This window comes from Bufo bufo, chromosome 4 (assembly GCF_905171765.1).
Source record: "Bufo bufo chromosome 4, aBufBuf1.1, whole genome shotgun sequence".
Classification (NCBI taxonomy): Eukaryota; Metazoa; Chordata; class Amphibia; order Anura; family Bufonidae; genus Bufo; species Bufo bufo.
This window is the reverse complement of record NC_053392.1, coordinates 226,832,635-226,850,676: the sequence shown is the minus strand read 5'-3', so window position 1 is coordinate 226,850,676 and position 18,042 is coordinate 226,832,635. Positions and strand designations below refer to the sequence as shown.

Below are 18,042 nucleotides of genomic sequence, written 5' to 3'. Positions count from 1 at the left end.
AAATCAGACCCTGTGGATCCATCCTTATTGACCAGAGGTGCTGATTAAACTAAAACCTACCAGCTCTCCTATAAATCAGTGCTGCTATTCAGCCCCTGACCAGCAGATCATCTCTCAGTCCCTCTGAAGTTCACTAAGTGGGCCCCACTGCAGCCAGCTACTTTTCCTACTGTGTGCAATCGCACAGTGGGAGGAGCTTACCGGCAATTCAGAAAGCTCATCTGTTATTCACGATCTCCCCAGTGGGCCCCTGTGGGCTGAACCATCTGCACAGGTGGTATGTCCGCCCCTGGTTCCTATTACCCAGGCTGTAACCTCCCCTACTAATCTCTGTTCAACATAAATGTTGTGGAATGATTCCTCCCTATCCTTACCCTGCACTTATAAATCATTTGTTCACCACAATCAACTCTTTCCTAGCACTGTCCCTAGTGCTTGCAGACGTCTCTCCCTGCACTAAGTACACTAGTAAATGGCAGAATCTAAGATGGCTGCCGCTATTTATAGGGCTGTGACATCACAGGGCTAGCTGCTAATTGGCTGCATGCATGGCATTATGGGTGATCCCGCCTTCCCAGAGTTCCTTTCTCCATGTCCTCACACGTGTAGCAGCCATTTTAGGAAAAAATGTAATTTGTTAAATTGAAGCGTGAGGAAATTCGGCTTCGGTGCGAATAAATTTTTTCTTAAATTCGGATTGAATTCCACTTTGTCAGCTTCAATTCGCTCATCTGTAGTCATACAAATTTATGCCAAATTGTGAATATTTGATTCATGTATAATTGATTTGGATGCAAATCTAATTTTTGAAAAATTCAACAGATCACACACGAAACAATTCTCAAAAAATTCACCCATCTCTAATATATATGCTGAAATAACTTACCATCCTCATATTATATATTGTGGCAGCAATGGAAAACAAGGTTATGGCAACAAGAACTGCAGCATACTCAGTGTAGCCAGTAGCAAACCAAAGACTCAAAGAAAAGGCTTGAAAAATGTAAAATGGATTCAAAACCTATGTAAAATAATGGTATTAGTTAATATTTTAATAACACTACAACATTACTTTAATATGTATTGCGGATAAATTAAATAATTTTAAAAACTGAACTAATTTCAAATAACCTTCAATGCGTGACATCAATTTGATTAAAAGACACAATATGAAAAATAATAATGGGCAGACTATCAGGCCAATTATTGGGAGCCAACACTCACCCTGTGTAGATGCCCAAAAATTAGCAAAATGCTAGTTTGACTGATGATGTGGCACACGAAATCATTTGTCATCAGCACATCCCAGTGTAAACAGGAATGTACTGCTGACAAACAATCCGTATAGGGACAAATGATCTGCTGCATGTAAGGGATGATTGCTGCATGTAAACTTGTCACCTTTCATTTTGTATGCAAATTAAATCTAAAAATGACACATTCTTTTTTTTTTCAAATCTGCTTTTATTTTCTGATTGTAGATAATTTAATTCCATTTCCTGAACATGATTATATGGGCTGAATTGTTGTTAAGAAATATACAGCATCCACATGAGCCACAGACACAATAGACTGGAGGGGACTGCATTCATTTATATGAGAGAATGTCCTAGATGTGCTCGTGACCTATTATGATGAAAATTATGATGATATTAACATATTGTGAATGGTAGATTCTGTTATCTATATACAAGTTTTATTTTTGATTGTGATCCTGCCTGTGATCTGTAATAGACAGGAAGTGTCAATATGTTATTGGACTTAATGACTACAGTGAACACTGCCTAATTTTAAGATCGTTTTTTTTTTTTATATAGTGATATGGAAATTTTTAAAAAGAAATTGCAAAAATTCAACAAAAATATGTTTAACCTAAAACTTGATTTAAACAGTATGTCCCTTTTGGATACCCTTTAAATGGTCCCTAGTAGGGATCTGAACAACTATAATGTAAAAAGCCCTTCTTTTGAAGAGGGATTGATTTAATACTCTGTAATGCTGCTGTTAGTGGCATAATTAGCAAACACAGTGGTGAATTTTATTGTGAACAAAGAATATAACAGGAAATTGGTACATAGGTCACAAAAAAGCATGAAGGGAGCAAACAAAGGGCTCATTTACATACAGTAGGCTGATATACAGGGCAATGATCAGGAATTAACTGTTTGTTCCCAATTATTGACTGCTCATGTGAGATGCATTTCCATGAAGCATGACCTCTGTATTGTCATGACTGATAGTTATTGGGATTGCTTATCACCATACAGATTCACTGCTTTTTGGAATCACCTGACGGTCTAGTCCTAATGGAAAAGATGAGGAAATAGAATGTCTACATCATAGGAGATGTTAAATAAAGACGTTATCATGGTGATTTGTTCTGAATGGAGAAGATGAAGAAAAAGAATGTCTACATCAGAGAAGACATCACTGTGAACTATTCCTGCTTGTGTTGGCCATTAGTGTTGATCGCGAATATTATAATCGCAAATTTTTATCGCGTATATTGGTACTTCGAGAATTCGAGAATATCTAGAATATATTGCTATATCTTCATAATCGCGAATATTCTAGATTTTTTTTCATCAGTACCCATGATCCCTCACGGGTTCTTGCTTGTGGGCCAATGAGAAGGCTCCAATATCTTTGACATTAGGAGTAGTGTTGATCGCAAATTTTCGTATTGCAAATTTTTATCGCAAATTTTCCGATTGCCGATTTTCGCAAATGAAGAAAATAATGACTGGAGATCACGAATTCTCGAATTCACGAATATATGACAAATATTCACCCAAATATTTGTGAAATATCGAAAATTCGAATATTGTTGGCTAGGCCACTTTTAGTTTTTTTTTCAGGGCCACTTTAAATTCCTAGTCCATCCCTACCTACTGGGGCAGAATGTTCACTGCCACACATATAGAGAAAATTCTATTCATAACATCAAGTCGATTCACACTGAGCCCATACTACTTGAATAAAATTATTAATCCAGTCATTGTGCCTCTGCATGAACACAGGCCTAATTTCATCTTCATGGATGACAATGCGCCAACTCATCAAATTTCGTATCATTAGGGAACAGCTGCTGGAGACCTCAAATGGAGTGGCCTGCACTTTCTCCAGACCTGAATCCCAATGAAAACCTACGGGAGTTGCCATGTAGAGGCTTGTAACTCTGTACCCCAGAACCTCAATGACCTGAGGGTCACTCTTCAAGAAGAGTGGGATGCCATGCTTCAGCAGACAATAAGTCGACTTGTGACCAGCATGAGATATTGCTGTCAAGCTGTAATTGATGCTCAAGACCACATGACCACATTAGCTCAGTCAGTGAAAAAAGGCAATAAGACATTCTTTAGATACATAAATGAAAAAAGGAAACTAAAACAAGGAATTACCAAATTAAAAACAAAAGAGGGAAGGTATATGGAAGAAGATAAAGAACTAGCTGACTGCCTCAATGAATACTTCTGTTCAGTTTTTACAAAGGAAATGAAGGAAAAGGACCTCAGTTAGGAAAGAAGACTAATGAATCTTTTGATGCATGTGTCTTTACAGAGGAAGAGGTTCTAAGTCAGCTGTCTAAACTTAATACAAATAAGTCACAGGGGCCTGATGGGATACACCCAAAGCTATTAAAAGAGCTCAGCGGTGAACTAGCAAAACCATTAACAGATTTATTTAACCAATCACTGGCAACAGGAGTCGTCCCAGAAGATTGGAAATTAGCAAATGTTGTGCCGATTCACAAGAAAGGTAGTAGGGAGCAATCGGGCAACTATAGGCCAGTAAGCCTGACATCAATAGTGGGGAAATTAATGGAAACCATACTTAAGGAGAAGATTGTGGAACATCTAAAATCCCATGGATTGAAAGATGAAAAACAGCATGGGTTTACTTCAGGGAGATCATGTCAAACTAATCTTATAGATTTTTTTGATTGGGTGACTAAAATAATAGATGGCAGAGGTGCAGTAGACATCGCTTATCTAGACTTTAGTAAGGCTTTTGATACTGTCCCACATAGAAGGCTTATCAATAAATTGCAGTCTTTGGGCTTGGACTCCCATATTGTTGAATGGATTAGGCAGTGGCTGAGGGACAGGCAACAGAGGGTTGTAGTCAATGGAATATATTCAGACCATGGTCTTGTTACCAGTGGGGTACCTCAGGGATCTGTTCTGGGACCCATATTGTTTAATATCTTTATCAGCGAAATTGCAGAAGACCTCGAGGGTAAGGTGTGTCTTTTTTGCTGAAGACACAAAGATTTGTAACAGGGTTGATGTTCCTGGAGGGATACACCAAATGGAAAAGGATTTAGGAAAACTAGAGGAATGGCCAAAAATCTGGCAACTGAAATTTAATGTTGATAAGTGCAAGATAATGCACCTGGGGCTTAAAAACCCAAGAGCAGAATATAAAATCAGTGATACAGTCCTAACCTCAGTATCTGAGGAAAGGGATTTAGGGGTCATTATTTCAGAAGACTTAAAGGTAGGCAGACAATGTCATAGAGCAGCAGGAAATGCTAGCAGAATGCTTGGGTGTATAGGGAGAGGCATTACCAGTAGAAAGAGGGAGGTGCTCATGCCGCTCTACAGAGCACTAGTGAGGCCTCATTTGGAGTATTGTGCGCAGTACTGGAGACCATATCTCCAGAAGGATATTGATACTTTGGAGAGAGTTCAGAGAAGAGCTACTAAACTAGTACATGGATTGCAGGATAAAACTTACCAGGAAAGATTAAAGGACCTTAACATGTATAGCTTGGAAGAAAGACGAGACAGAGGGGATATGTCACTACCAGAGCTTAGAGGAGTTCTCACTGCTCTGTTTCTCCGCCCCTGTGATGAAGTCTTTACTTTCTGTTTCCTTCCTCCCAGCTGTTCTTCCTGCGTTTGATTTCCCTGCCTTTAAATCACCCCTCCTCCTATTGTTGGGCGTGGATTATATTTCTCATTTCAGTTGTAGCTCTTGCTTGAGTATCTTCACTTGTAGCTATCAGTTCACTGGACCTGTGTTCTGCTGCAGCAAGCACTCTGGATATTGCCAGCTGTCCTTGGATCCGTCTTCTCTGCGGCTGCAGCTCCTTCAGCTAAGTGTGCAGACATTGTTGTGTACCTGGTTATTTTCTGACTGGATCTGAGGTGGCCACGGTTCCCTCCATATACTGAGCAGGGCACCGGTGGCCGCGCCCCTTCCATTATTGTAGGGGTTACAGCGGTCATCAGTCTTAGGTACGCGGGCATGCCTCGTTCCGCCATTTGGATCCGGGCATGTGCTTTAGCAGCATAGGGAGAGCTTTGAGGGTCTGACAGGGGTCACCCTTTATCCTCCCTAGTTTGGGTCCGGTCAGTAGCTCTTTTTACTGTGTATACTCTTGTTGCTCACCTACAGCCGTGACATTATAATCCACCAAAACCGTCCTTTTTTGACATGGATCCGCTTTCTGGCCTGGTTGACCGCATGCAGGTTCTTTCTTTGGAAGTAGCGGATCTCCATCAATCTATGACTCAGCTTCAAGCATTGGGCTCTGCTCCGGCTCATGGAGTCTGTTGCGAGCCAAAGGTCTCACTTCCGGAAACGTTCTCCGGGGGCAGTGAGAATTTTGTTCGCTTCAGAGAGGCATGCAAACTCCATTTTTGCTTGTGTCCCCACTCCTCTGGTAAGGAGGAGCAGAGGGTGAGGATTGTCATCTCCCTGCTCAGGGGTAATGCTCAGACTTGGGCTTTTTCGCTGCCATCAGGGGATCCCTCCCTTCGATCCGTGGAAAGATTTTTTGTGGCCCTGGGGCAGATATATGATGACCCGGATCGTGTTGCTCTGGCCGAATCTAACTTACGTGTTTTATGCCAGAACAAACTGTCTGCGGAGCTTTATTGTTCTAAATTTCGGAGATGGGCAGCTGATTCAGGTTGGAATGATGCTGCACTCCGGAGTCAGTTCTGTCATGGTCTCTCAGAGAGATTGAAAGATGCGTTTGCTTTCCATGAGAGACCAACGTCCTTAGAGTCTGCCATGTCATTGGCGGTACGCATGACAGGCTTCTAAGAGAAAGAAAAAAGACCTCTCTGTCCAGCCATTGTCAGTCTAGGGGCAATGGTGCGGACTCATTCAGTGTGCAGGGGCCTCATCCTGTCTCACTCCCCTCTGAGGAGGAGCCCATGCAGCTAGGTCGACTTGCCCCTGATAAAAGAGGATTTAGTCCTCAGAGTATGGTGTGTTTTTGTTGTGGGGGCATAGGTCATTTGGCAAATGTTTGTCCGTCTAGGAGATTCTTGAACTGTACTAAGAGCGATAATAAGAGAAAAACCTCAAAAGGTAGATCATCAAATTCTGCTTCATCTGCTACTTTGGGCAAAGTTGATGTAGGAATTGATGCTTTTCCTCTGACCTGCAGTTCCCGTTTTCTCCTGTCTGCCAGGGTGGCGCTAGAGAGCAAAGTCATTTCTTGTGAGATTTTTGTCGATAGTGGAGCGGCCGTCAATCTTATTGACACTCAATTTGTAGCCATGCATGGTTTTCAGGTTCGCACATTAGAAAAGGATATACCTGTTTTTGCTATTGACTCTGCTCCACTCTCACAGAGATCTCTGAAGGGCATTGTTCACAATATCCGGCTAGCTGTAGGTGACACTCATGTGGAGGATATATCTTGTTTTGTACTTAACGGATTGCCTTCTCCTCTAGTTTTGGGGTTACCCTGGCTCACTAGACATAACCCCACTATTGATTGGCAAGGAAGGCAAATAAATGAGTGGAGTGACTTTTGTAGAGAGAATTGTCTCACAGCGACTTTTGCAGAGGTGTCTACTAAAACTGTGCCATCATTTCTCTCTGATTTCTCGGACGTGTTTTCCGAGAGCGGTGTTCAGGAGCTTCCTCCTCACCGGGAGTTTGACTGTCCCATTAACCTCATTCCCGGCGCCAAGCTGCCAAAAGCACGCCTCTACAATCTCTCACAACCGGAAAGAATCGCAATGCGAACTTATATCTCCGAGAGTCTCGATAAGGGGCATATTCGTCCCTCAAAGTCACATGTGGCCGCGGGTTTTTTTTTTGTTAAAAAAAAAGATGGCTATCTGAGACCTTGCCTAGATTTTAGGGAGCTGAACCGTATCACGATTCGCGATCCCTATCCCCTTCCTCTGATCCCGGACCTCTTCAACCAAATTGTTGGGGCCAAGGTGTTTTCCAAATTGGATTTGAGAGGCGCGTACAACCTGGTCAGGGTCAGAGAGGGGGATGAATGGAAAACGGCCTTTAATACCCCTAACGGGCATTTCGAGAATCTCGTTATGCCTTTCGGCCTGATGCATGCTCCGGCCGTCTTTCAGCATTTTGTTAATAGTATTTTCTACCATTTAATGGGGAAATTTGTATTGGTGTATCTTGATGGTATTTTGATTTTTTCCCCTGATGTTCAGACCCATCAGGATCATCTTTTTCAGGTTCTGCAGATTCTGCGGGAAAATAAATTGTACGCCAAGCTGGAGAAATGTCTTTTTATGGTATCGGAGATTCAATTTCTGGGTTTTCTCCTCTCTGCTTCTGGTTTTCGCATGGATCCGGAGAAGGTCCGTGCTGTACTTGAGTGGGAGCTTCCTGAGAATCAGAAGGCATTGATGCGCTTTCTGGGTTTTGCGAACTATTACAAAAAGTTCATTTTGAATTATTCCTCTGTTGTCAAACCCCTTACTGACATGACAAAAAAGGGGGCGGATTTTTCCTCTTGGTCGGAGGAGGCGCTTGCAGCCTTTTCTAAGATTAAAGAGAGTTTTGCGTCTGCTCCCGTCTTGGTGCATCCCGATGTTTCCTTACCTTTTATTGTTGAGGTGGATGTTTCCGAGGTGGGTGTGGGTGCAGTTTTGTCCCAGGGCCCTTCTCCTGCCAAATGGCGACCCTGTGCCTTTTTCTCTAAAAAACTCTCCCCGGCAGAGAGAAACTATGATGTGGGAGATAGGGAGTTGTTGGCCATCAAGTTGGCTTTCGAGGAATGGCGCCATTGGTTGGAGGGGGCCAGGCACCCTATCACCGTTTTTACCGACCATAAGAATCTGGCATACTTGGAGTCGGCCAGGCGTATGAATCCGAGACAGGCCAGATGGTCTCTGTTCTTCTCCAGATTCAATTTTGTCGTTACATTCCGACCTGGGATCAAAAATGTGAAGGCTGATGCTCTCTCTCGCTGTTTTCCGGGAGGAGGAAACTCCGAGGACCCGGGTCCCATTTTGGCGGAGGGGGTAGTTGTTTCTGCTCTATATTCCGATTTGGAGGCCGAGGTCCAGGCTGCCCAGACTGAGGCACCTGCCCGTTGTCCTTCTGGGTAGTTGTTCGTGCCTCCTGAGCTACGTCACAAACTCTTCAAGGAGCATCATGATACGGTTCTTGCTGGTCACTCCGGGAGTAGAGCCACGGTAGATCTCATTGCTCGGAGATTTTGGTGGCCGGCTCTTCGTAAGTCGGTGGAGGGTTTTGTGGCTGCTTGTGAAACGTGCGCTCGCGCTAAGGTCCCTCGTTCACGGCCTTCATGTTCCCTTCTCCAGTTACCCATACCTTCCCGTCCTTGGACACACCTGTCCATGGACTTTATCACGGATCTTCCTCGTTCCTCGGGGAAGTCGGTGATCCTGGTGGTGGTGGACCGTTTTAGCAAGATGGCTCATTTCGTACCTTTCCCTGGTTTACTTAATGCTAAAACGTTGGCGCAAGCTTTTGTCGACCATATTGTTAAATTGCACGGCATTCCCTCTGATATTGTTTCCGATAGAGGCATGCAGTTTGTGTCCAGGTTCTGGAAGGCTTTCTGTTCTCGCCTGGGGGTTTGGCTGTCCTTCTCTTCTGCTTTTCACCCGCAGTCGAATGGTCAGACTGAGCGCCTCAATCAGAATCTGGAGACATATTTGCGCTGTTTTGTGGCAGAGAACCAGGAGGATTGGTGTTCATTTCTCCCTCTTGCTGAGTTTGCTCTGAACAACCGTCGTCAGGAATCTTCTGATAAGTCACCATTCTTTGGTGCATATGGGTTCCATCCGCAGTTTGGGACATTCTCGGGAGGGGCTCTTTCTGGTTTACCTGAGGAGGAGAGATTTTCCTCGTCTTTGTCTACCATTTGGCAAAAGATTCAGAGTAATCTTAGAAAGATGAGTGAGAAGTATAAGCGTGTGGCTGATAAGAGACGTGTGCCTGGTCCGGACCTGAATGTGGGTGATCTGGTGTGGTTGTCTACAAGAAATATTAAACTGAAGGTTCCCTCCTGGAAATTGGGTCCCAAGTTTATTGGGCCTTATAAAATCTTGTCGGTCATCAATCCTGTTGCCTTCCGTCTTGATCTTCCACGGGTTTGGAAGATACATAATGTATTTCACAGATCTCTCTTAAAACCATATGTCCAGCCCACGGTACCCTCCTCTTTGCCTCCTCCTCCGATTTTGGTTGATGGCAATCTGGAGTTTGAGGTTTCCATAATTGTGGACTCTCGCATTGTCCGCGGTTCTCTTCAGTACCTCGTTCATTGGAAGGGTTATGGTCCTGAGGAGAGGATGTGGGTTCCGGTGTCGGACATTAAAGCCACTCGCCTCATCAGGGCATTTCATAGGGATCATCCTGAGAAGGTGGGTCCTGGGTGTCCGGAGTCCACCCGTAGAGGGGGGGGTACTGTCACTACCAGAGCTTGGAGGAGTTCTCACTGCTCTGTTTCTCCGCCCCTGTGAAGAAGTCTTTACTTTCTGTTTCCTTCCTCCCAGCTGTTTCTCCTGCGTTTGATTTCCCTGCCTTTAAATCACCCCTCCTCCTATTGTAGGGCGTGGATTATATTTCTCATTTCAGTTCTAGCTCTTGCTTGAGTATCTTCACTTGTAGCTATCAGTTTACTGGACCTGTGTTCTGCTGCAGCAAGCACTCTGGATATTGCCAGCTGTCCTTGGATCCGTCTTCTCTGCGGCTGCAGCTCCTTCAGCTAAGTGTGCAGACATTGTTGTGTACCTGGTTATTTTCTGACTGGATCTGAGGTGGCCACGGTTCCCTCCATATACTGAGCAGGGCACCGGTGGCCGTGCCCCTTCCACTATTGTAGGGGTTACAGCGGTCATCAGTCTTAGGTACGCGGGCATGCCTCGTTCCGCCATTTGGATCCGGGCATGTGCTTTAGCAGCATAGGGAGAGCTTTGAGGGTCTGACAGGGGTCACCCTTTATCCTCCCTAGTTTGGGTCCGGTCAGTAGCTCTTTTTACTGTGTATACTCTTGTTGCTCACCTACAGCCGTGACAGGATATGATAGAAACTTTTAAATACATAAAGGGAATCAACAAGGTAAAAGAGGAGAAAATATTTAAAAGAAGAAAAACTGCTACAAGAGGACATAGTTTTAAATTAGAGGGGCAAAGGTTTAAAAGTAATATCAGGAAGTATTACTTTACTGAGAGAGTAGTGGATGCTTGGAATAGCCTTCCTGCAGAAGTGGTAGCTGCAAATACAGTGAAGGAGTTTAAGCATGCATGGGATAGGCATAAGGCCATCCTTCATATAAGATAAAGCCAGGGGCTATTCATAGTATTCAGTATATTGGGCAGACTAGATGGGCCAAATGGTTCTTGTCTTCCGACACATTCTATGTTTCTATGTTTATATGACAAGTTATTGAGACACTGACATTTTTGTGGTGTTGGCTTTTGTTTCAATAAATTGTTTGAGATGAGAAAATCAGCATTGCATGCTTCTTCTTAAATGCCCTACTTTCATGATATAATATCACTGTAACGTGAACTTTTTACGTTTGCCATAAATTTCACCTGAAAGCCAAATATCCCTAACTTTTTGTGAGTAGTATATGGTATATAGCTTATGGTGAAATATTCACTATAAGGGCTTATGCACACGACAGTTAGATGTTTTGCGGTCCACAAATTGTTCTATTTTTTTTGGTGGAACAGCAATGCAGACACGGAATGCACACAGAGTAATTTCCATTTCTTTGTGGCCCCATTAAAGTACGGTAAATGGTTCCACATATAGGGCGCAAAAAAACCAGAATGAACACGGACAAAAAATATGTTTGTGCGCATGAGCACTAAATTATATTTCGCTCATTTAAATTTTAAGTAGGCGGTACTGCATTTTCATGATGACAGGTTCTCTTTAATTGTTGCACATTGTTATGAGAAAAATATAAAAAATAATAATACAAAAAAACCTCACCTCTTTGAAAAGCAGCTTCCAGATAGGAGTAATTTCTACATCCATTGTGTTCAGTCCACATACTTGTTTTCTGTATGGTAAAATTAATTACAGTAACATATAATTGTCTTGAATGGAAAATAGCAACCTCCAAAAATTGAAAAGCAAAATCCAAAAATCCATATTTTTAAGAGCATTTGTCAGCATTGTCAACCCTATTAAACCAGACACACTGCCTGGTAGAGTTAATACTGCTGATTAAACCTGTTCTGACCTGTCTCATAAAAATCTGTTGTAGTGTTCCTGAGGGAAAAAAAAACTTCAGTGCACAGAGTGGTGGCTAGCACTAAAGAACTAAGATGCACTACGGAGCTAGGCCCCACCCCTTAGTAGACTGAAACACTAATTTGCATAAAGAATACATGTTTTTTTTTTCCCTTGGGAACATCACAATGCCACTTACCGAATTTCTTGCTCTCCTTGACTGAAACCAGAACCAAACTTTGTGTGTATGTCTGAACACGAGTACTCATCTTCTAGAGCCCTGAAACACAAGCATAGAAGAAAAAAGGATTGATAACGAAAATAGTGGTACATAAAATGAAAAAATGGTCTTGTAAAAACCAAGTGAGAAAAATTCAGGAAAAATGTTATAATAATAGATCTAGTAGTTCTTTATCTATAAGTTTTAGTATGCATGGCCAAGCCAATATTTTGTGGGATAGAATTATAAATTATGCAGAAAAATTATCATAAACATGAGACAAAATTACAAAAAGCTAATTAGGGGAAAAATAGCTAAATCTGTGAGAGGTCGGGCTTGATATGCATTAGCATTTCTTTAACATATGTTTAAAATCTATAAATAACTCACCCAATTTTTTGAAAATTTCCTTCCAATGTGTTCCAAATATATCTAATATTCTGTACTCTTAGACATCGCACCTAACATAAAGTAAGTGAAACTGGTTAGAAACTTGGAGTATGTTGTGTATGACTTACAAGTTTATGACTGTAAGTTTATAAGGGTAAGTTTTATCTCCTGTTGTTTGTAGCAGGGTATTACGGTTTTACAATTTTCAGCATCAACTAACAGAAAATAACACGTTATCACTTACTAATAGTAAAAATGTGGGGGGTTGAGTCCGCACAACCTGTCTGTAGGTGCAGATCACTATGGCGAAATACATATACAAACGGAAAATGCAAATGTGATCGCACACTACATCCAGCATTATGCCCTGCCTCCATGCTGGATGAGACATTGGTGTACATTTTGGCCAAAGCGTAATAAGCCACTCACCGCGTCAAGGTCGTCTCATTTGAGTGGTCCCTAACGCTATTTCCTACCTGTTTATGGGCCATGACAGCCACACAAAGTGCAGGGAATGCAGGTCAGCATGCAAGCCCGCACACTCTGCTTTTAACCCCGTCCGGTGCCATTACAGCTTTCATCGGATCCAGGGATGCAAGTACCAACATGCATGCTGAGCCCACCATATACTTCTCCTGGAGCCAAATGGCTTGTATATAACCTACCAGTAGCCATTTGGCTCCAGGAGAAGTATATGGTGGGCTCAGCATGCATGTTGGTACTTGCATCCCTGGATCCGATGAAAGCTGTAATGGCACCGGACGGGGTTAAAAGCAGAGTGTGCTTGGCTTGCATGCTGACCTGCATTCCCTGGACTTTGTGTGGCTGTCATGGCCCATAAACAGGTAGGAAATAGCGTTAGGGACCACTCAAATGAGACGACCTTGACGTGGTGAGTGGCTTATTACGCTTTGGCCAAAATGTACACCAATGTCTCATCCAGCATGGAGGCAGGGCAGAATGCTGGATGTAGTGTGCGATCACATTTGCATTTTCCGTTTGTATACTTACTAATAGTAATTGTTTATCTGTAATTCCCTGTTTTCCTGCTCTCTATTGCAGTCAGGTGACATTTTACAATGTTTTGGTCTAGGTGACAAGGTTTGTAGAGGCTCTGTGCTGTCAACACAACATCATCAATGACCTTGCCTCTGAGGACAGTGTTCTGTTCATTCTTCTGGATCCTGCATTGTAGACATCATGTCTGCAATAATGCTGTGTCTTAGGACAGGGATTTTCTAGCAGGGCTTCAAGAAAGTTTGGATCTGTGATGCTCGAACTGGGAGGGGAAATATAAGCAGAGACCTGATGCTACAGACACTCCATATGAGTCTTGTGGCAGGATGTAAACACAGGGTGGGTGTCACACATGACAATTATGTTGGAGGAGTTAAATACAATCAGATACCGATCATCTGAGGCTACTTTCAAACTTGCGTTTTGAATTCCGTTTGTGAGATCCGTTTCAGGGATCCCACAAATGGTTCAAAACTGATCAGTTCAGCCCCAATGCATTCTGAATGGATAAGGATCCGTTCAAAATGCCTCAGTTTGGCTCCGTTCCGCCTCCATTCCGCTCTAGATGCGGACACCAAACGGATCCGTCTTGACTTACAATGTAAATCAATGGGGGCGGATCCGTTTTCACTGACACAATATTGGGCAATTGAAAACGGATCCGTCCCCCATTGACTTTCAATGTAAGTCAAGTCAAGACGGATCCGTTTTGACTTAGACTTTTAAAAAAAATAATAATGCAAATGGATCCGTTCTGAACAGATACAAGCGTTTGCATTATAGGTGCGGATCCGTCTGTGCAGATACCAAACGGATCTGCACCTAAAGCAGGTGTGAAAGTAGCCTGACTTATATAATAAAGTGAGGTTGATTGCTGGTGTTATTTTATATTTTTGTGTAACCGGAAAATCCCTTTAATTTGTCCCAACAAAATGTCATTTAAAGGCTATTAACACCTTTGGTAGCGATTTTTTAAAATTATTTCATTGTACTCATTTTGAGCTAAAAATCATTTTTTCAGTTGTATTTTATTAAAAACTAGTCGATAACCCGGCAATGCTCGGGTATTTATTTATTGGAATTTTATATTAAATAACAGTGACTTTCACAATGGTCGCCCCTTTAACGGTGACCGCCCCTTTAACAGTGACTTTCACAGTGGCCACCCCTTTAAAAGTGACCGCCCCTTTAACAGTGACTTTCACAGTGACCGCCCCTTTAACAGTGACTTTCACTGTGACCGCCCCTTTAATAGTGACTTTCACAGTGTTCCGCCCCTTCAACAGTGACTTTCACAGTGACCGCCCCTTTAACAGTGACCACCCCTTTAACAGTGACTTTCACAGTGGCCGCCCCTTTAACAGTGACCTCCACAGTGCCCGCCCGGTTAACAGTGAACTCCACACAGCCCACCCCTTTAACAGTGAACTCCACAGCGCCCGTCCGTTTAATAGTGGCCCCTGCCCCCCATGCATGTAGCAGTGTAGTTGTGCCATCATACATCATACGACTGAATATTTCAGGACCTGTGAACTGCGATTCGATAAGTTGTTATGGCAACCTGGAGTAGGACCTGTGAGCTTCTATTGGCTGATAAGGGACATGTGACCGTGTGTATGGCAGTTAGAATTTAAGTGAAAGGCTGGCAGGCTTGTATTGGCTAATGCAGGTGATTTTTTTGGGAATGGTGCTTCCTAGAGAGCTGAGTCCCCTGCAAGATTTATTTCCAGGTAGCAAGGGATGTGTATACCAAGTTTCGTTGAAATCGATGTTTGCATTTTGGATTCCACCTTGAGGAATAGAGGATTCCACCTTGTTATCGATACAGTCTAAATAAAGTATAAATAAATCATAAGGAAAGATCTCTTTATAGATCTTTCATATATTTATGCATGGTTATTAAATCTCCCCTCAGTCGTCTTTTTTTCTAAACTAAATAAACCTAACAAATGTATTTTAATGGAATGCGGAAAAGATCAGACCTTGTAATCCGGCATGATGAAAGCTCTGCTGATTAGAGATTTATCATCAAAGGTTATATCATGTAATCTTTTATCTGTGGCTTTGAAAGGCTCAACCCAAAATATTTTCTTCTTGGTGTATTTTTTAAAATCATCCTAAAGGGAAAGCAAGACAGGCTTTATGAGAACAATATCAGTGAACATGTTAAAGTGTAATCCAAGTTTCTGCATGGTAAACTGAAAAATCAGGGTGCTGCCATACATCGTGGGTGTACTTTATAGTGTGCAAAAAAAGCACACAAAAAGACATATGCAGCTTTTGCAACAACTTAGGCTACTTTCACACCAGCGTTTTTGCTGGATCCGTTATGGATCAGCAAAAGTGTTTCCGTTCTGATAATACAACTAGAGATGAGCAAATTTCTGCAAAATTCTATTCGGCCGCATCGCCAAATTTTACAAAAAAATTTGCTTCGTCACGAATTAGCGGGTGCAATGACAGGAAGCTGCGATAGCACCGCCCCCGTCATTGTACCCCTCAGATGCCGAGTACATACGTGATTGTGGCATCTGAGTTTAAAAACTGTGTAAAATTAGCAATAAAAAGACAATCACATTAAACTTACCGCCTCCATATGAGCGTGACGGGCTGGCACCCGCCATCTTGCTTGAAGATCTCGGCCGAAATCCCGCATGGCGCGAGATTACGTCATCACGCCGGCTGGCGTGGTGACGTTTGACGTCATCACGTTGGCCGGCGTGATTATGTAATCTCTCGCCGCACCGGATTTCGGCCGAGATCTTCAAGCAAGATGGAGGCTGGCGGCCCGTCGCAAACAAATGGAAGGGGTAAGTTAGATTTTTTTTGTTTTTCATACTATTTCAGGATAAATTTATTCGTTGACACAAAGTACGAGGAAATTCGGCTTCTAGGCGAATCAAATTTATCCTGAAATTCTGATCCAATTCCACTTCGTGGGATTCGATTTGCTCATCTCTTAATACAACTGGCTGCATCCGTTATGAACGGATTCGGTTGTATTATCTTTAACACAGCCAAGATGGATCCGTCATGAACTCCATTGATAGTCAACAGGGGACGGATCAGTTTTCTATTGTGTCAGAGAAAACTGATCCGTCCCCATTGACTTATATTGTGTGTAAGGATGGATACATCTTGCTCCGAACCACATTGCGGACAGAAAAATGCTGCTTGCAGCGTTATTCTGTCCATGATGGGAATGCAACCAAACGGAACGGAATGCATTCTAGCACATTCTGGTTTGTTTAGTTCAGTTTTGTCCTCGTTGAAAATGTATGGGGAAAAAACTGAATTGTTTTCCCCTGCTATTGAGATCCTATGACTGATCTCAATAACAGAAAGGGAAAGCGCAAGTGTGAAAGTAGCCTTATCTGCATATATGGTGAGTTATCTTCTAGCAAAGTGAAAACACAGCAAAACTCAATTACATTATCTACAAAACTGAGTTACATTAAGGTAATTTAATTCTGCTGTGTGCTTTTCCTTTGCTGGAAGAAAATGCACCATAAACACAGGTATGTTGTTGAAAAACCACATAAAAAATGCAGCACCCTTATGTGAGTATGCTAATATAACTTCTATTTCTCATGGTTTTCAAGACCTCTGCTTACAGTCATTAAATAGATACTTTCATAGTTTATTCTCAGTAATTTTTTCCTGCCCAGGTGACCACGTCAGCGCTCAGACACAGCTCTGATAACTTTACTGTAACTGTGTTCAATAATGTGCATTAAAATTGCAGAAAAAAGACCACACATCCATATTTAACAGGGATTTATTTCTGCTCTTCAATTCATTTTTAAAGGAATCAACTTGAGATTTGTTCTTACCAGCAGGGTTAGAGAATCATTACAGATCATGTCTGCCTCAGTCTTGGTATTTCTGAAGTGTTTAGTGTAGTTATAAGTTAGGCTGCGCTCACACGGGCGAGATTTCCGCGCGGGTGCAATGCGGTAGGTGAACGTATTGCACCCGCACTGAATCCCGACCCATTCATTTCCATGGGGCTGTTCAGATGAGCAGTGATTTTCACGCATCACTTGTGCGTTGCGTGAAAATCGCAGCATGCTCTATATTCTGCATTTTTCACCATAGAAGTGAATGGGGTTGCGTGAAAATCGCAAGCATCCGCAAGCAAGTGCGGATGCGGTGCGATTTTCACGCATGGTTGCTAGGTGACAGTCTATTCACTGTATTATTTCCCCTTATAACATGGTTATAGGGCTGGAGGGGTTAAAAAAAAATAAAAAATTAACTCATCTTCTCCTCTTGATCGCGTAGTTCCCGGTCTCTTCTGATGAGCTGTCGGCTAAAGGACCTTTGGTGACATCAGATCACATGCTCCAATCACATGGTCCATCACCGTGGAGCACCATGGTCCAATCACATGGTCCATCACCACAGGTCCTAGCCGGTAGTTCATCATTAAAGAAGTAAAGAAGAGACCGGGAACTACGCAATCAAGAGGAGAAGGTGAGTTAATTTTTTTATTTTTTTTAACCCCTCCAGCGCTATTTTACTAAGCATTCTGTATTCAGAATGCTATTATTTTCCCTTATAACCATGTTATAAGGGGAAATAATACAATCTACACTACAACTAACCCAAACCTGAACTTCTGTGAAGAAGTTCGGGTCTGGGTACCACAGTCGGTTTTTTATCACGCGCGTGCAAAACTCATTGCACCCGCGCGATAAAAACTGAACATCGGAACTCAATCGCAGTCAAAACTGACTGCAATTGCATACCTACTCGCGCAGGTTTGCCGCAATACACCGGGACGCATCCGAACCTAATCCGGACACGCCCCTGTGAACCCAGCCTTAAGTTGTATTACACTTAGTTTTTCCTGTTACAATACTACTGCATTGTGGGTGGTGCACTGCATTGGGGGAGTGCAAAGTATCCTGAGAAAGAGAAGTCTCCAGTCTCCAGGACACATCAGCAGAGCTGTTCTATGCGTGTCT

At 42.7% G+C, this 18,042-nt stretch overlaps 1 protein-coding gene across 3 annotated transcripts in view; it reads right to left on the bottom strand.

Annotated features, from left to right (window-relative positions):
- Positions 1-18,042, bottom strand: part of LOC120997966 (probable cation-transporting ATPase 13A4) — a 261,365-nt gene that overhangs the window by 161,098 nt on the left and 82,225 nt on the right. For all 3 annotated transcript variants that reach the window (XM_040428350.1, XM_040428352.1, XM_040428351.1), the window contains exons 3-7: positions 15,055-15,189; positions 12,056-12,126; positions 11,645-11,725; positions 11,203-11,272; positions 887-1,021 (exon numbers count right to left, since the gene is read on the bottom strand). In XM_040428350.1, coding sequence (XP_040284284.1) covers positions 887-1,021; positions 11,203-11,272; positions 11,645-11,725; positions 12,056-12,126; positions 15,055-15,189 — 492 coding nt within the window. The remainder of the gene's footprint in view (positions 1-886; positions 1,022-11,202; positions 11,273-11,644; positions 11,726-12,055; positions 12,127-15,054; positions 15,190-18,042) is intronic.